The 19,790-nt window shown below is 45.7% G+C and overlaps 1 protein-coding gene across 9 annotated transcripts in view; it reads left to right on the top strand.

The window, feature by feature from the left end:
• The window catches only part of MYCBP2 (MYC binding protein 2), a 150,440-nt gene that overhangs the window by 101,739 nt on the left and 28,911 nt on the right, over positions 1-19,790 (top strand). For 5 of the 9 annotated variants that reach the window (XM_081949416.1, XM_081949411.1, XM_081949413.1 and 2 more), the window contains 6 exons: positions 3,162-3,263; positions 6,530-8,182; positions 8,666-8,835; positions 9,504-9,748; positions 10,633-10,800; positions 12,055-12,212. In XM_081949416.1, the coding sequence (XP_081805542.1) occupies positions 3,162-3,263; positions 6,530-8,182; positions 8,666-8,835; positions 9,504-9,748; positions 10,633-10,800; positions 12,055-12,212 (2,496 nt within the window). The remainder of the gene's footprint in view (positions 1-3,161; positions 3,264-6,529; positions 8,183-8,665; positions 8,836-9,503; positions 9,749-10,632; positions 10,801-12,054; positions 12,213-19,790) is intronic. The other 4 variants (XM_081949417.1, XM_081949414.1, XM_081949415.1 and 1 more) reach the window with 1 other exon arrangement.

Here is a 19,790-nt window from a genome sequence, read left to right as displayed (position 1 = left end):
AGGAAAGGAAAGCATTTCGGCTTAAGAGCTCTTACCCCCTATTTCCTATTTGCCGCTTCTCAACCTTTGGCCCTCAAACTTATATAATCTATATAAACTTACATGGCTTTTGTGAACTGTTGCATTGATGGGAATATCCAATCCGAGTGATGGATAGCTCATGTAATAGCAAATTATTGATCACATTGCAAGAAACAGCCTTAGTTTGGTAGAGGCCTAATGGAAGCATGAAGGAAATAATTTCTATGCTTACAAGACTTGTGGAAATTTTATACACACACACACACACACACACACACACAAACACACATATATACACTTCTCAGCTGCTTTGAAAAGGGAATCAAACTCTTATTTACTTTTTTAGCCCTTTTTCCCTGTACTCTTGCACAGCTGAAAGCTAAACTATAAGATACGTTAAATATGTCTTTGCATGTGGTTTTGAAAAAAAAAAAAGATACGGGTTTTACAAACTTAGCTGAAAATGAACGGGATCAGGGGAATCACAGAAATCCTTTTCTGTCTAAGTAACTCTTTCCTTTCCCCTGTCACTTTAACTGGGAGAAAATGCAACACCAGCCCTTAATACACTTTGACCATTTCTGGTTTGTTTTGCCATGGACCGATGAGCACTTTATGTGAAGAGAGTATTATGTGATGATCAAAAGAACAGCAGCATTTTCTCTTCTGTACTAGGAACTGTGCCTGGTGACAGTTTAGCCCTTCCTGTACATGTTTACAATATGTGTAAGGAAATCCCAGTGTATTTATTTGGGTTAATGTTTGAGAATCAAGCATTTGTGGTTTAATCTTTACTCTCACTGTAGACCCAATCCCTTCTTTTGAGAAAGCTGTCTGCTGTCTTCTCCTTCTCAACCATCCATAGGCTCTGCACTGTACGGAAAATCTTACAGATATCTGAATATATGTAGTCCTTGACTTACAACCATTCCAATAAAGGAGAGTATTTGTAGTTCAGGGCTGAAATGAGGGATCCTTGGTGCTCTCTGAGCTTGCTTGTTTTCTTGCAGATGTTTCATTACCCTAACTAGATAACATCATCAGTGTTAGTAAGAGCCGCGGTGGCACAGTGATTAGAGTGCAGTATTGCAGGCGACTTCTGCTGACCGCCGGCTGCTGCAGTTGGACAGTTCAAATCTCACCAGGCTCAATGTTGACTCAGCCTTCCATCCTTCTGAGGTGGGTCAAACGAGGACCCAGATTGTTGCGGGCAATAGGCTGACTCTGTAAACCACTTAGAGAGGGCTGTAAAGCACTGTAAAGCGGTATATAAGTCTAAGCGCTATTGCTAGTGCTAAGCCAGCTCACAGAGCACCAAGGATTCCTTACAACCATTTGTTTAGTGACCATAATGGCACTGGAGAAAGTGACAAACACACGACCATCACAGCATCCCCTGGTCACACTATCAAAATCTGGTGCTTGACAATTGACGTGTATTTATGACGGTTGCAACATCCCAGAGTCGTGTGATCCCCTTTGGCGACTTCCTGACAAGCAGAGTCAATGGGAGAAGCCAGATTCACTTAACAAGTGTGTTACCAACTGAACAGCCGCAAGGATTCACTTAACAACCGTGGCAAGAAAGGTCGTCAAATGGAGCAAAACCCATTTAGCAACTGTTCTTGCGTAGCAATAGACATTGGAGGCTCAATCGTGGTCATAAGTCAAGGACTACCTGTACTGTAAAGTAGGACGTTGTATCCAGAATGGCTGTGATTGAGAAGTCCCTGCCGCTTGCACATCCTGAGTCAAACTCTAACCAGAGGATCCTTTAGGGTCTCCAAGCCAGCTTTACTTACCTTTACAGCACTTCCTACTCACACAAGTTCTGAATCGGGAGGACCCACAAAAGGACACTGGAAGTGATTTAAAGATCCTTGTTAAAAGCAGTTCTTTCATTTTGACATTTGGGCAAGTAAGATCGGTCACCTCCCTGATCTACAGAAGGTTGTGGTTTAGGTAAACACAGACGAACTCAAAAAGTTTTGGAAAATATTAAAAAGGGTCAAGTGAATCTCTTGTGGAAACCCAAAGTCTTAGTTCCCTTGTGCCTGTTCCGTTCCTTTTCCATTAGCAGAGATGAACATTTTTCTTTCTGGATGTCCTCTTACTCTTTGTCCAGATCACAGAGAGCAGGACTGGCCTGGAAGGATCTAAAAGGCAAATGTACAGAAGCAGCTGGCCCTGCTTCAAAAGAGCAGATGATTGTCGTACAATTAATGTTTTGCATGTTTAATTGTTTTTTTTTTCTTACTCTGCAAGACAACAGCATTCCTGCCTAAAGACAAAACAGAAAATATTCAGAATAATGCTAGGCTATATGGTCTTTCCCAGAGTTGACCAATAAAAGGACACAGGGAAAATTGTGTAAAATCTCCATTACGTAATGAGCCATTGCTAAAGACTCCTGAAATATTTGCTGCTGCTCTAAAAATCAGGCTTGGTTTTCCATAATGCCCTGTTGAGAAACCACACTAGATGTAAAAAAGATATTGAGACTCTAGGAAGAGTGCAGAGAAGGGCAACAGAGGTGATTAGGGGACTGGAGGCTAAAACATACGAAGAACGGTTGCTGCAATTGGGTATGTCTAGTTTAATGAAAAGGAGGACTAGGGGTGACATGATAGCAGTGTTTCAGGGGCTGGCACAAAGAAGAGGGAGTCAAGCTATTGTCCATAGCACCTGAGGGCAGGACAAAAAGCAATGGATGGAAACTAATCAAGGAGAGAAGCAACCTAGAACTAAGAAGAAATTTCCTGACAGTTAGATCAATTAACCAGTGGAACAAACTGCCTCCAGAAATTGTGAATGCTCCAACATTGGAAGTTTTAAAGAAGACATTGGACAACCATTTGTTTGAAATAGTATAGTGTTTCCTGCCTGAACAGAGGGTTGGACTAAAAGACTTCCAAGGTCCCTTCCAACTCTTGTTATTCTAAATTCTAAATTTATTGTTTGGGACTTCTAGCTCTTAAACAGTGAATGAAAGTGTGTAGAATTTTGGTCCCAGGGGGAAAAAAACAAACAAACGCCCGGCTCTGGTTTTGCTTTGCTTTGCTTTGCTTTGCTGGTTTTATTTGGCTTTTCTTTTCCCCATTCAATCTGTGCTCCTTCTGTGCCACTGTCTTCCCCTCTAGAAACTCCACCCCGCGGCCTTGCTTGTCGTGAGCGCATTGACCAAAGCAGTGATGCTCCCGTGCCTGCCTCCGCTCTCTCATCTCTCTCATACAAGCTGCAGGGTGGGTATGCATGCTGCCGGAGACGCTTGCTCAGAAGGGGCCCCTCTGTCCTGGGACGCGAGGGTTTTTTCCTGCCAGTCCATCTCATTCCATTCAGCTCCAAAACGCTTCTGTGTAGGCTCAGAGTGGCTTGGCTGGCATGTCAGACCGTGGATTCTGCTGTTCAGGAGAGGCTTTCCAACTAGCAGCAGCAGCCCGGGCCTCTGCGATTTTAATGCCCAAACACAATAGTCAGCACACCTGTGCAAACTCAAAGGATGTGAAGAAACACTTGTCTAGTTGTCCCAAAGGTGCTTTTCCAAGAGGCAACTGGACGTTCTTGTTTTTCTTTGAAGACGTTTCGCTTCTCATGCAAGAAGCTGCTTCTGCTCTGACTGGAGGGAGGGGAATGGAACGATTTATGCTCCTTGCAGAAAGCTGGTCATTTGCGGGACACAGACAAACCTCCAAGTGGCCTTAGCGACTCTCTAAAAAGAATGCAAATAAGCAGCTGTCTGCAAGGAGTATAAATCCTTCCATTCCCCTCCCTCCAGTCAGAGCAGAAGAAGCTTCTTGGATGAGAAGCGAAACGTCTTCAAAGAAAAATAGGAAAGTCCAGTTGCCTCTTGAAAAAGTACCTTTGGGACAACTATGACCTGGATGACTGAGAATCTCCATAGACATGTCTTATCTAGTTGTGTCTCACCTTGAATGGACATGATAAGAGTCTGAATGGTTTGCTATGTCCGCTTAACCTTTGCTATAAATCAGGGGTGTCCAAACTTGGGAACTTTAAGACTTGTGGACTTCAACTCCCAGAATTCCCCAGCCAGCTGGCTGGGGAATTCTGGGAGTTGAAGTCCACAAGTCTTAAAGTTCCCAAGTTTGGACACCCCTGCTATAAATGAATCCGGGCACTCTCTCTTTATACTGATTTAATTGTTCAATAACAGCTGCTGAACAGAGTGGAGTCAAAATAGAGAACTGTCTTTCCCTACTTGATAACATGCTTCCTTTAATTTTAATTTTAAATTGTACAATATCTTTTCTGCAAATCATTTGGAACAAGGCTGACTGGCAACGAAGCCATCTTTAACATATTAAGAACTGCTTAATAATGTCAGCACCAAATAGCATAACTCTTGTAAATATTTTTGGCAAATTCCTGCTTTGATAGGATATGTACCATATTTTTCAGAGTATAAGACGCACCAAGGTTTTGAAGAGGGGGGGGGGAAGGATTTTGCACTTTGCAAACCTCCCAAACCCAGGCCATTTTTCACGAAAATGGCCCCCCTTTTTTTTTTCAAAAAAGGGTATGAACAGCCCTTAGGAGGCTTGGGTGGGGACCAAAAACAAGCAAAAAACGGTCTGGTTTTTTGCAAAAACGGGGTCATTTTTCACCAAAAAGGGGCATGCCTAGCCTTATGGAGGCTTATAGAGGGCTCCTGGAGGCTGAGGGGGGGAAATTGAGCAAATAAACTGCCTGTTTTTCACTCATTTCTGCCCTCCCCAGCCCCCAGGAGCTCTCTGAAAACCTCCTAAAGGCTATGCATGGCCATTTTGGTGAAGAGGGTGGGGTTTCGGGAGGCAAAAAATGCTGTATTCAGTGTATAAGATGCACCCAGATTTTCAGTCTCTTTTTTGAGGGAAAAAGGTGCATCTTACACTCTGAAAAATACAGTAGGTCACTACTGAATGAAAAAAAAATGCTTCCTAATGTCTTGAAATAACTGTTGTTACCTTTTCAGCATCTTGTAGTTCTTGTGTTTATTAAAATATGCATAGAGACAGCTATGCTTCCCAAAGGTGCTTTTATTTTAAAAAGCAACTGGGCTTTCTGATTTATCTGTAAGATGTTTTGCTTCTCATCCAAGAACTGAAGAAGCTTCAGTTTCCTTTAAAATAAAAGCACCTTAGGGACAACCATGACCTGGATAAATGAGAGGCTCCATAGACTTTTAGCTTTGTCCTGGACATTATGGAACATTTTTAATCTGATGCCTTAAAAAAGCAATCCTGCATTGGATTCCAATGTAAGCTGAAAGAGCTTCCAGTTGAGCCATTTTCTTAACCCCCCCCCCCACTCTTCATTTCCCCCCTCAATAGTTCTGCAAGCCTCCCCAATTCTCTGGGTCAGATTCTCTGAAACAGGAAGGCAAGGGGGCCAAGAGAACCGTGTCAGAGGCCAAAATCTTGGTTCCAGATAAACATTAATTAGGGCATCTTTCAGAACCCTGACACCTTTCTCTCCTCCCAGTATGCACCACGGTGTCCCTGCTCTAAGAAACCACCTCCAATTCTTGACCATAACTGGGTTCATCCTGGCTTGAGAAAAGGACACTTCCCTTTCGTGCCCTGGAATGGATAGCCGGTGTTGTTAAGATGTGTGCAGGCTTGACCGCTGGTCATCAGAGGTTTCCTAAATCCTGATGAGCCTCTTGTAAATAGAAAGGGACTTCCGATCCCCTCTTGGTCTCCCAATCCTATTGCTGTGATCTCTTCTGCCACCATGTACCGTATTTTTCGGTGTATAAGACACACCGGGGTATAAGACGCATTAAGATTTTGAAGAGGTAATTTTTTTTTAAAAAATGCACTCTGCAGGCCTCCCAAACCCTCTGCACACTTCATTTTTTGTGAAAAACAGGGCATGCAGAGTTTGAGAGGCCTGCAAAGTGCTCCTGGGGGCTGGGGGGGGGGCAAAAATGAGCCAAAAATGGGCTCGTTTTTCACAAAAAAACAGGACATGCATAGGCTTTGGGAGCTTGTAGAGTGCTCCTGGGGGCTAGGGGAGCAAAAACGGCCGGTTTGTCACTCTTTCCCCCCCCCTACCCCCACGAGCATTCTGTAAGCCTCCTAAAGGCTATGCAGGGCCATTTTGGTGAAGGGGGTGGGGTTTGGGGAGGCCAAAAATGCTGTATTTAGTGTATAAGGCGCACCCAGATTTTCATCCTCTTTTTTGAAAAAAAAAATGTGTCGGATACTCCGAAAAATACGGTAATTCTGGAACAGTTACTTGTACTAAGACGCACAAGGGAGGGACAGGAGGGACAGGACCTCAAAATTTGCACAACTGAGTTTCACTTGGGGCTCTGACTATAAAACTATGTTTTAGTCAACACTTTGCTCTCTTCCCTATAGTACTGGAAACTTCTCTGTAGCGGTTGTGTTGGTTTTCTGGTGGCGCGAGAACACTGAAATGAATTTCTATGACGGGTCATTGTGGTAAGGTTTGGCTTAACTAATCTTCCTTTTTTAACCCAATTATAACATTTATTGTACAGGTGACAGGCTGAATTTTACTGCAGCTGCTAGATCAGTTTCTCCAGCAGGGAAGGCGGACGTGGCCTTAAAATACCGGGCGGAAAGCAGGACCCCTAAATCGGACGGGCGTTGGGGCCACACCGTTGCCGACCAGAAGAAGCCTCGGAACACAGAGAGCCTGTCGGCCAGCGAGTCTCTGATGCTGAAATCGGACACTGCCAAGCTGAGGTCCGATTCCCACAGCAGATCATTGTCCCCAAATCACAACACGCTTCAGACCTTAAGATCTGAGGGAAGGACGGCGCCTTCCCTTCGGGCAGAGTCCCCAGGCCCAGGAACTCGGGCCCCTTCTCCAAAGACTGCCTCATCGGGGAAATCCTGCACATCTGGCGCTGGTTCTCGGCGGTCATCCTCTCCTCACGAGAAACCCATTCTTCCTCAGAAACCCTCAACCCCGGTGAAGACGAAGCTCGATCCTCCTCGGGAGCGGTCTAAATCGGATTCTTACACGCTGGACCCGGATACCCTTCGTAAAAAGAAGGTGCCCCTCACCGAACCCATACGGGGAAGATCCACTTCGCCAAAGCCCAAAATGGCACCCAAGGAAGGGAGATCTGGGGCCGAGACAGAAAACAGAGCCCCTTCTCCTCACGTGGTGCAAGAAAACCTTCACAGTGAAGTTGTCGAGGTGTGCACGTCCAGCACACTGAAAACGAGCAGCGTAACCAACACCATATGCGAGGAAAACAACTCTGATTGCAGCAGCCTGGAGGAGGGCTTGAACAAAGTTCACTTCAGCATAGGGAAGGCCCCTCTGAGAGAGGAGCAGGACACAAGGGCATCTCCCAAAGCGGGCCGGAAATGCACCAACAGGCATGCCAGGCCCAAAAAGGAGAGGTCAGTCTGCCTGTTTAAAGGTGAAGGAGCCCGGTCAGTTGAGCCGGCCAAACCAGCCATGTCTCCTTCGGTCGCCGAATGTGCCAGGACCGTCTTTGCATCCTTCCTGTGGCACGAAGGCATCGTCCACGACGCAATGGCCTGCTCTTCCTTTCTAAAGTTCAACCCTGAGCTTTCCAAAGAGCACGCGCCCATCCGGAGCAACCTCTGCCAGGCGCCGGCCGAAGAGAAAGAAACCAAGCTGAAGAACCGGCACTCGCTGGAAATATCCTCCGCCCTCAACATGTTCAACATATCCCCACACGGTCCGGACATCTCCAAAATGGGGAGCATTAACAAAAATAAGGTCTTGTCGATGCTGAAAGAGCCGCCTCTTCACGAACGCTGCGAGGACGGAAAGTCTGAAGCAACCCCCTTCGATAGCTCCGGCCACCCGCCACTGAAGACCAAGTCGCCTCTGCCGTTAACGCTGCAGCACCTGGTCGCTTTTTGGGAAGACATTTCTCTGGCAACCATCAAGGCGGCTTCCCAGAACATGATCTTCCCGAGCCCTGGGTCCTGTGCGGTGCTGAAGAAGAAAGAAAGCGAGAAAGAGAACAAGAAGTCTAAAAAGGAGAAGAAAAAGAAGGAGAAGGTGGAGGCCAAACCCCGGGGAAATCTCTTTGGGGAAATGGCTCAGCTTGCCGGGGAGCGTCCGGAGAAAGACACCATATGTGAATTGTGTGGGGAGTCCCACCCGTATCCGGTGACCTATCACATGAGGCAAGCACATCCAGGTAAGAAAGCTGTGTACTGACCCAGGCTTCCCCAAAAAGCGTAAGGCAGCTTCCTGGTCCCAAACAAAACCCCTTTTATTAAACGAATATCTCTCGTTCACATTCCGCAACGGCCTGGTAAACAGTCTTTCAAAAGTGTATTTATGACCACAGACCTTATCTAGCTTGGAAAGCTGCCATGTAAATATTTTCCAAATGAGGTGCTGTGCCAGGAAAATGAAATGTTGTAAGTCGAGGACTACCTGTATAAAGTAGGGAAGCGGGTGCCCACGGGGATGTTGTTAATTCACCATTGAGCCTTGCCTTGCCTTGAGCCATCCCTGGCCTTTTCCTCTTGCATTAAACCCAGGCTGAAGAGGGTGGCTCTCGGGGAATGTTTCAATCCAGCTTCCTTGCACCCAGGTGGCTGACCTTGTGCATGCTTGATTGAGTAACGGCTTGGGTAAGGTCTTTTCTCTCTAAAGTGACCTTCTTTGCTTTAAGGCTGTGGCCGGTACGCAGACGGACAGGGCTACAACAGCATCGGACACTTTTGCGGAGGATGGGCTGGGAACTGTGGCGATGGTGGCGTAGGAGGAAGCACGTGGTACCTTGTCTGTGATCGGTGCCGAGAAAAATACCTCCGTGAAAAGCAGGCAGCAGCGAGGGAAAAGGTAGATCTCCTTTGCTTCTCCCCAGCCAGTTGGGTCCTGTTGGGTGATCTTTTAAGGATTCTGGCCCAAATCTAGGATTCTCCCTCACATCCCTGGGGATCCAGGTCCTTAGAAAGAGGACCTTTGGCCCAAGAGCCATTTCACAGGGTCACAAGCAGTGGTGGGATTCAATTTGTTTTACTACCGGTTCTGTGGGCATAGTGTGGCTTGGTGGGTGTCACAGGGGAAGGATACTGCAAAATTCCTATTCCCTCCCCACTCCTGAGGGAAGGATACTGCAAAATCTTCATTCCCTTCCCACCCCGCTCCAGGGGAAGGATACTATAAAATCTCCATTCCCTCCCCAGCCCACTAACCAACTCTGTTCTCCTGTGCAGAGCAACAGAAGAAGACACAGACGATTAGCTGGGACTCGGGAGGCAGGGAATAGATAGCCAGCCAGAGGTGGTGTTTGCCGGTTCTCCAAATTACTCAAAATTTCCGCTACCTGTTCACCAGAACCGGTCAGAACTGGCTGAATACCACCTCTGGTCACAAGACAAGCAGATCCTTTGTGGGCAGAGAAGGAAGATCTCAGCACACAAGACATATAGACGATCACTTTTGAGCACCGAAGGCCTGCCTGGGCTCTGCTCTCAGATAGCCGGTCTCAACTTATTTCTTTATAGGTCAAACAGTCGAGAAGGAAGCCAACCCAGGTGAAGACCCCCCGTGCCTTGCCCACCATGGAAGCCCACCAAGTGATCAAAGGGAATGCCCTGTTCCTGCTGGCCCTGAGCAGCGCCGCTGAGCCCTCGCTTTTGTGCTACCACCCATCCAAGCCGTTCCAGTCCCAGCTTCCCAGCGTCAAGGAAGGCATTTCTGAGGATTTCCCTGTGAAAATGCCTTGCCTCTATCTTCAAACATTAGCCAGGTAAGAGCAATGGAGCTGTTTTTTTTTAATGTCCATGTTTATGAGAATCACTAAATCCGATTGGAAAGATGTTTCCCCCTTGAGCTAATCTCGACTCCGGGTGCTACATGGAGACAGCCATGCGGTTTTATGGATACCAGTCTAGGGTGACCCTCTGATATTCTCCTCAACACCTCTGACTCACTGGAAGGCTTTGTATTCCCAATGTTCTGACCCAGCTCCCCAAACACCACAAACCCTCTGTAGTTGAAGCAATGATTCCTTTATTAGGAGCGCCAGCAGCAAAAAAAATCCTCTTTCACCGCCGGCTAACAAGTCAGTCTGGCAGGGAGATAAATAGCTGTTTGCCACATCTATTCATCTCCACCCCCTGCCTTTTATCCCCAGAGGTAGGGTGGACCTTTGCTGGCAGTGATTGCTCTTCCTTCCCAAGGATCAGCCCACGGATTTCCACTGCTCTCCTCTCCTCTGCCACATCTATTCATCTCCGCCCCCTGCCTTTTATCCCCAGAGGTAGGGTGGACCTTTGCTAGCAATGCTTGCTCTTCCTTCCCAAGGATCAGCCCACGGATTTCCACTGCTCTCCTCTCCTTTGCCTTTGGCGCGTCAGGGAATGGACCCAGCTGTTCCTCCTCTTCCTCATCAGCCACCTCTAGACCTTGGGACTGTTGACTCTCCCTCTGAGGGCTGACGGACAGCCCAGGCTCTGTCTCAGTCTCAGTCTCTCTCTCTCTCTCTCTGCCAGCTCCATTCTCTCTTCCCCTTCGGAGCTCTCGGGTTGCCTTGATGCTGACCCTGACTCCCAGGCCACTCTTCATCTGACACCCCATGGATATAAACATTTGACTTTACCAATGTGCATTACTATTATTTTTTTGGGTCAGGCACCATCACGAAAACTTTGTGGGCTATCAAGATGAGAACCTCTTTCAAGATGAGATGAGGTATCTGCGTTCAACTTCAGTGCCTGCGCCTTATATATCTGTTACTCCGGATGCCAGTCCCAATGTATTTGAGGAGCCAGAAAGCAACATGAAATCCATGCCACCAAGGTACTCCATTCTGCTATTAATGTATGCTGATCTACTACTAAGAGCCGTGGTGGCGCGGTGGTTAGAATGCAGTACTGCAGGCTAACTCTGCCGACTGCCAGCAGTTCGATCCTGACCAGCTGAAGGCTGACTCGGCCTTCCAAGGTTGGTAAAATAGGGTCGCAGATTATTTGCTGACTCTGTAAACCGAAAGGGCTGTAAAGCATTGTGAAGTCTAAATGCTATTGCTATTACTAAATGCTGCCATATTTATTTGAAAGGAAGGCAATCCTGAACAGGATTCAAGCTTGAGTTTGTGCACTAATTGTCACCATACCAATTTTCAACCAGAAAATGTTATTGAAAGAGTAATAATTCAGTGCCTGATCGTGGAAAAGGACTCTCGTCATCCTAAATAAAGCATTTGGTTGTGTCCGCCTGGATGACTTTTAAGTTCTGCTCTAAAATACTCAAATGCACGCTAGGCGAGCAAAACCCAATGCCGCACTTTTCTGAAGGAAGAGACATTGATTGTGGGAACATGGATGGTTATCTGTGTAATTACCTAATGGTGAATGTTTATTCTTCCCTCCTAATATCTGGTTATAGCTTATCATTATAATTACATACCGTATTTTTCGGAGTATAAGACGAACCTTTTTCCCACAAAAAAGAGGCTGAAAATCTGAGTGCGTCTTATACACTGAATACAGCATTTTTTGCCTCCCGAAACCCCGCTCCTTCACCAAAATGGCCCTGCAGAGCCTTTAGGAGGCTTTCAGAGAGCTCCTGGGGGCTGGGGAGGGCAGAAATGAGTGAAAAAAGGGCCGATTTTTGCTCAATTTTGCCCCCCCCCCAGCCCCCAGGAGCACTCTATAAGCCTTCGAAAGGCTATGCATGTCCTTTTTTTATTTAAAAAACGGGGCCGTTTTCGTGAAAAACGGGCCATTTTTTTCTTGTTTTTGTGGGGCCCACCCCTAGGAGCATTCTACAAGCCTCCTAAAGGCTATTCATGCCTTTTTTTTTTTTTTTTTAAAGGGCCCATTTTCGTGAAAAACAGGCTGCTTTTGGGGGGTCTGCAGAGTGCAAAAACTTTTTTTTTTAATTTGCCTCTTCATAATCTTGGTGCGTCTTATACTCCGGTGCATCTTATACTCCGAAAAACACAGTATCCTCTGACAAGAGAGAACACAGCTCTCTGGGTTATACATGTTTGTGTGTATTTGGAGTGCCATCGGGGCTTGAAAATTGGAATAACTTCTGTTCTTCTTCCAGTTTAGAGACCAGTCCTATTACAGACACAGACCTTGCAAAGCGTACCGTTTTCCAAAGATCCTATTCCGTCGTTGCATCAGAATATGACAAGCCTCACTCCATTCTGCCTGCCCGGGTCAAGGCCATCCCCAGAAGGAGAGTTAACAGCGGAGATGCAGGTGAGAAAGCGTCTTTCTCTCGAGGAATTGGGGTGGAACACTTGAGCTGCATTCATCTCCATCCCAGTCTTGGCACAGACCCACACTGCTGTGCTTCCAAACCCAAGACAGACCACACCCACAAAGCTCCAGATGTGCCCTTAGGGATGGCCATCTTCTCCCCCACACTCACACGGCCCTGTAGAGCAGGGGTGTCAAACTCAATTTCCTTGAGGGCTGCATCAGGGTTGTGGTTGACCACAGGGGGCCAGGGTGGGTGTGGCCAGCTTGATGTTACTCGTGTCAGGGGCACCAGTGGTTGCCACGTTCTAAGACTGGACTTCTCTGAGACCCTCACTCACTCTCATTATAATCTCCTTCCTTCATTCCTTCCTTCTCTTCTTTTTCTTCCTTCTCCTTTCTTCTTCCTTCCCCTCTTTCCTTATTTTACCTTCCTTGCTCTCTTCCCATCTTTCCTTTTTTTTTCTTCGTCTTTCCCTTGTCCCTTTCTCCTTTCCTGTCCCTTCTTGCATGCTCAAATGCAAAAGGGGAAACATTTCTCCTTTTGTTTCGTTTTTAGTTTGTTTTGATAGCCCTCTACCAGCGAAAATGGAGCTCAGAGAGGGCATGCCCTGTTTTCAGCCACGACGGCCTCCTGCAAACCTCTGCCAGCAAAAACGAGGTGTGGGGAGGCCACGCATGACCACCAGGCTCCATTTTCACTGGCAGAGGCACCGAGAGCTGGTCCTTTGCTATTTCCAAGCTGGCCCCGCGGGCCAGGTTTAAGCACCCTATGGATCAGATCCGGCCCGCGGGCCTTGAGTTTGACACTCCTACTGTAGAGGATGAACAAATACCTCTTCCTCCTCCTCTCTACCTTCTGCACTTTCCACTTCTTGCCTTACCTGCAAGTGGGCAGCACTGCCAGGGAGGCCTTTCACCAGTCCCTAGGAAGAAGGTGAGGATATCCCTGATAACCTCGCCAAGGAAGTAGAATGCTGCTTTCCATGGCCATCGCTGCTGCTACACAGCCTCTGTGCCACAGATGTTGTGCTTGCTCTGCTTTCCATTTTGGAGGCATTCGCATAGCTGTGGGAGCTGATAGGCAGGCTGCAGCCGGATCAGAGGCAGCCTTCCCCACCTCCCCCTCAAAAAATCCCCTTCAGAGGAGAGCCAGAAATCCTGAGATGGTGTTGCTGCAAAGAATCTCCCTCTCAGAGTCCGAATCCAGGGACTTAACATAAGTACCCATTAAGGCCAGTTTCCCCAAAGCAATTTAGATATGGCCAGTTCCTTGGCAAATCATTCAATGTTTGGCATGATTCACATGCGTAATACCCAACGTGAGAAACGGGCCAGTGTTAATAGCATCTCAGTTCTTAAGCACTGAAAACCAAGACATTGGCTTGACTCGGGTGAAATGTTCCTGGTTCGGCTGGACCAGTAGTAAAAAATGCTACCGGTTCACCCAAACCGGTAGTAAAAAATGCTACCGGTTCACTCAAACCAGTAGTAAAAAATGCTACCGGTTCACCCAAACCGGTAGTAAAAAATGCTACCGGTTCACCCAAACCAATAGTAAAAAATGCTACTTGTTCACCCAAACCGGTAGTAAAAAATGCTACCTGTTCACCCAAACCGGTAGTAAAAAATGCTACCTGTTCACCCAAACCGGTAGTAAAAAATGCTACCGGTTCACCCAAACCGGTAGTAAAAAATGCTACCTGTTCACCCAAACCGGTAGTAAAAAATGCTACTTGTTCACCCAAACCGGTAGTAAAAAATGCTACCTGTTCACCCAAACCGGTAGTAAAAAATGCTACTTGTTCACCCAAACCGGTAGTAAAAAATGCTACCTATTCACCCAAACCGGTAGTAAAAAATGCTACCGGTTCACCAAGAACGGTAGTAAAAAATGCTACCGGTTCACCAAAAACGGTAGTAAAAAAATGCTACCGGTTCATCCAAACCGGTAGTAAAAAATGCTACCTGTTCACCCAAACCGGTAGTAAAAAATGCTACCTGTTCACCCAAACCGGTAGTAAAAAATGCTACCTGTTCACCCAAACCGGTAGTAAAAAATGCTACCTGTTCACCCAAACCGGTAGTAAAAAATGCTACCGGTTCACCAAGAACGGTAGTAAAAAATGCTACCGGTTCACCCAAACCGGTAGTAAAAAATGCTACCTGTTCACCCAAACCGGTAGTAAAAAATGCTACTTGTTCACCCAAACCGGTAGTAAAAAAGGCTACCTATTCACCCAAACCGGTAGTAAAAAATGCTACCGGTTCACCAAGAACGGTAGTAAAAAATGCTACCGGTTCACCAAAAACGGTATTAAAAAAATGCTACCGGTTCACCCAAACCGGTAGTAAAAAAGGCTACCTGTTCACCCAAACCGGTAGTAAAAAATGCTACCTGTTCACCCAAACCGGTAGTAAAAAATGCTACCTGTTCACCCAAACCGGTAGTAAAAAATGCTACCGGTTCACCAAGAACGGTAGTAAAAAATGCTACCGGTTCACCAAAAACGGTAGTAAAAAAATGCTACCGGTTCACCCAAACCGGTAGTAAAAAATGCTACCTGTTCACCCAAACCGGTAGTAAAAAATGCTACCGGTTCACCAAGAACGGTAGTAAAAAATGCTACCGGTTCACCAAAAACGGTAGTAAAAAAATGCTACCGGTTCACCCAAACCGGTAGTAAAAAATGCTACCTGTTCACCCAAACCGGTAGTAAAAAATGCTACCTGTTCACCCAAACTGGTAGTAAAAAATGCTACCGGTTCACCAAGAACGGTAGTAAAAAATGCTACCGGTTCACCAAAAACGGTAGTAAAAAAATGCTACCGGTTCACCCAAACCGGTAGTAAAAAATGCTACCGGTTCACCCAAACCGGTAGTAAAAAATGCTACCTGTTCACCCAAACCAGTAGTAAAAAATGCTACCGGTTCACCCAAACCGGTAGTAAAAAATGCTACCTGTTCACCCAAACCGGTAGTAAAAAATGCTACTTGTTCACCCAAACCGGTAGTAAAAAATGCTACCTGTTCACCCAAACCGGTAGTAAAAAATGCTACTTGTTCACCCAAACCGGTAGTAAAAAATGCTACCTATTCACCCAAACCGGTAGTAAAAAATGCTACCGGTTCACCAAGAACGGTAGTAAAAAATGCTACCGGTTCACCAAAAACGGTAGTAAAAAAATGCTACCGGTTCATCCAAACCGGTAGTAAAAAATGCTACCTGTTCACCCAAACCGGTAGTAAAAAATGCTACCTGTTCACCCAAACCGGTAGTAAAAAATGCTACCTGTTCACCCAAACCGGTAGTAAAAAATGCTACCTGTTCACCCAAACCGGTAGTAAAAAATGCTACCGGTTCACCAAGAACGGTAGTAAAAAATGCTACCGGTTCACCCAAACCGGTAGTAAAAAATGCTACCTGTTCACCCAAACCGGTAGTAAAAAATGCTACTTGTTCACCCAAACCGGTAGTAAAAAAGGCTACCTATTCACCCAAACCGGTAGTAAAAAATGCTACCGGTTCACCAAGAACGGTAGTAAAAAATGCTACCGGTTCACCAAAAACGGTATTAAAAAAATGCTACCGGTTCACCCAAACCGGTAGTAAAAAAGGCTACCTGTTCACCCAAACCGGTAGTAAAAAATGCTACCTGTTCACCCAAACCGGTAGTAAAAAATGCTACCTGTTCACCCAAACCGGTAGTAAAAAATGCTACCGGTTCACCAAGAACGGTAGTAAAAAATGCTACCGGTTCACCAAAAACGGTAGTAAAAAAATGCTACCGGTTCACCCAAACCGGTAGTAAAAAATGCTACCTGTTCACCCAAACCGGTAGTAAAAAATGCTACCGGTTCACCAAGAACGGTAGTAAAAAATGCTACCGGTTCACCAAAAACGGTAGTAAAAAAATGCTACCGGTTCACCCAAACCGGTAGTAAAAAATGCTACCTGTTCACCCAAACCGGTAGTAAAAAATGCTACCTGTTCACCCAAACTGGTAGTAAAAAATGCTACCGGTTCACCAAGAACGGTAGTAAAAAATGCTACCGGTTCACCAAAAACGGTAGTAAAAAAATGCTACCGGTTCACCCAAACCGGTAGTAAAAAATGCTACCGGTTCACCCAAACCGGTAGTAAAAAATGCTACCTGTTCACCCAAACCAGTAGTAAAAAATGCTACCGGTTCACCCAAACCGGTAGTAAAAAATGCTACCGGTTCACCCAAACCGGTAGTAAAAAATGCTACCTGTTCACCCAAACCGGTAGTAAAAAATGCTACCTGTTCACCCAAACCGGTAGTAAAAAATGCTACCGGTTCACCAAGAACGGTAGTAAAAAATGCTACCGGTTCACCAAAAACGGTAGTAAAAATATGCTACCTGTTCACCCAAACCGGTAGTAAAAAATGCTACCTGTTCACCCAAACCGGTAGTAAAAAATGCTACCTGTTCACCCAAACCGGTAGTAAAAAATGCTACCGGTTCACCAAGAACGGTAGTAAAAAATGCTACCGGTTCACCAAAAACGGTAGTAAAAAAATGCTACCGGTTCACCCAAACCGGTAGTAAAAAATGCTACCGGTTCACCCAAACCGGTAGTAAAAAATGCTACCTGTTCACCCAAACCGGTAGTAAAAAATGCTACCGGTTCACCCAAACCGGTAGTAAACAATGCTACCTGTTCACCCAAACCGGTAGTAAAAAATGCTACCGGTTCACCAAGAACGGTAGTAAAAAATGCTACCGGTTCACCAAAAACGGTAGTAAAAAAATGCTACCGGTTCACCCAAACCGGTAGTAAAAAATGCTACCTGTTCACCCAAACCGGTAGTAAAAAATGCTGCCGGTTCACCAAGAACGGTAGTAAAAAATGCTACCGGTTCACCAAAAACGGTAGTAAAAAATGCTACCGGTTCACCCAAACCGGTAGTAAAAAATGCTACCTGTTCACCCAAACCGGTAGTAAAAAATGCTACCTGTTCACCCAAACCGGTAGTAAAAAATGCTACCGGTTCACCCAAACCGGTAGTAAAAAATGCTACCTGTTCACCCAAACCGGTAGTAAAAAATGCTACCTATTCACCCAAACCGGTAGTAAAAATGCTACCGATACTCAAATTCTACCTGTCACCCGGTAGTAAAAATCGTAGTGAAAATGCTACCTGTTCACCCAAACCGTAGTAAAAATCTACCTATTCACCCAAACCGGTAGTAAACAAACCGGTAGTAAAAAATGCTACCGGTTCACCCAAACCGGTAGTAAAAAATGCTACCTGTTCACCCAAACCGGTAGTAAAAAATGCTACCTATTCACCCAAACCGGTAGTAAAAAATGCTACCGGTTCACCAAAAACGGTAGTAAAAAATGCTACCGGTTCACCAAAAACGGTAGTAAAAAATGCTACCTGTTCACCCAAACCGGTAGTAAAAAATGCTACCGGTTCACCCAAACCGGTAGTAAAAAATGCTACTGGTTCACCAAAAACGGTAGTAAAAAATGCTACCTGTTCACCCAAACCGGTAGTAAAAAATGCTACCTGTTCACCCAAACCGGTAGTAAAAAATGCTACCTGTTCACCCAAACCGGTAGTAAAAAATGCTACCGGTTCACCAAGAACGGTAGTAAAAAATGCTACCGGTTCACCAAGAACGGTAGTAAAAAATGCTACCGGTTCACCAAAAACGGTAGTAAAAAAATGCTACCGGTTCACCCAAACCGGTAGTAAAAATTGCTACCGGTTCACCCAAACCGGTAGTAAAAAATGCTACCTGTTCACCCAAACCGGTAGTAAAAAATGCTACCGGTTCACCAAGAACGGTAGTAAAAAATGCTACCGGTTCACCAAAAACGGTAGTAAAAAAATGCTACCGGTTCACCCAAACCGGTAGTAAAAAATGCTACCGGTTCACCCAAACCGGTAGTAAAAAATGCTACCTGTTCACCCAAACCGGTAGTAAAAAATGCTACCGGTTCACCAAGAACGGTAGTAAAAAATGCTACCGGTTCACCAAAAACGGTAGTAAAAAAATGCTACCGGTTCACCCAAACCGGTAGTAAAAAATGCTACCTGTTCACCCAAACCGGTAGTAAAAAATGCTACCGGTTCACCAAGAACGGTAGTAAAAAATGCTACCGGTTCACCAAAAACGGTAGTAAAAAATGCTACCGGTTCACCCAAACCGGTAGTAAAAAATGCTACCTGTTCACCCAAACCGGTAGTAAAAAATGCTACCTGTTCACCCAAACCGGTAGTAAAAAATGCTACCGGTTCACCCAAACCGGTAGTAAAAAATGCTACCGGTTCACCAAGAACGGTAGTAAAAAATGCTACCGGTTCACCAAAAACGGTAGTAAAAAAATGCTACCTGTTCACCCAAACCGGTAGTAAAAAATGCTACCGGTTCACCAAAAACGGTAGTAAAAAATGCTACCTGTTCACCCAAACCGGTAGTAAAAAATGCTACCTGTTCACCCAAACCGGTAGTAAAAAATGCTACCGGTTCACCCAAACCGGTAGTAAAAAATGCTACCGGTTCACCAAAAACGGTAGTAAAAAATGCTACCTGTTTACCCAAACCGGTAGTAAAAAATGCTACCTGTTCACCCAAACTGGTAGTAAAAAATGCTACCGGTTCACCAAGAACGGTAGTAAAAAATGCTACCGGTTCACCCAAACCGGTAGTAAAAAATGCTACCTGTTCACCCAAACCGGTAGTAAAAAATGCTACCTGTTCACCCAAACCGGTAGTAAAAAATGCTACCGGTTCACCCAAACCGGTAGTAAAAAATGCTACCTGTTCACCCAAACCGGTAGTAAAAAATGCTACCGGTTCACCAAAAACGGTAGTAAAAAATGCTACCTGTTCACCCAAACCGGTAGTAAAAAATGCTACCTGTTCACCCAAACCGGTAGTAAAAAATGCTACCTGTTCACCCAAACCGGTAGTAAAAAATGCTACCTGTTCACCCAAACCGGTAGTAAAAAATGCTACCTGTTCACCCAAACCGGTAGTAAAAAATGCTACCGGTTCACCAAAAACGGTAGTAAAAAAATGCTACCGGTTCACCAAGAACGGTAGTAAAAAATGCTACCGGTTCACCCAAACCGGTTCTCAGCTGTGCCACAATCAGCTCTGCCGCGCAATTTATATACCCTAGAAATCACGCAGCGCACAGCGGATCATCGGAACTTTAAAAAAACTTTTGTTAGCATTTTTCTACTACCGGTTCGGGCGAATAGGTAGTAAAAAATGCTTTAAAAGGGTTTTTAAAAAGTTCTGATGATCAGCTGTGCGACAATGAGGAAATTCTGCTTTCTGGCGAATGTAAATCGCGTGGCACAGCTGTCTCTCCCCCCCCCCCCCCATTCTACTTACCTTTGCAGACTCAGAAAAGGTTTCTTAGAGCGCCCGTGGTGCGCATGCACGCAAAGCGAACTGGTAGCAGACTTCAGAGCATTTCACCCCTGGTTTGAGTGCAAAGGCAGCCATTGACATTTCCGAGAGCAGTGGGGCAGATAACCATGCGCCATGTTTCTAGTTTGATAGGAGTTTGATGTTGACCGTCTGCC

The sequence above is a fragment of the Natrix helvetica genome (assembly GCF_964273705.1).
Source record: "Natrix helvetica genome assembly, chromosome: 3".
In the NCBI taxonomy this organism is placed as follows: Eukaryota; Metazoa; Chordata; class Lepidosauria; order Squamata; family Natricidae; genus Natrix; species Natrix helvetica.
The sequence above is the reverse complement of the archived record's forward strand: the minus strand, read 5'-3'. Positions and strand labels throughout refer to the sequence as shown.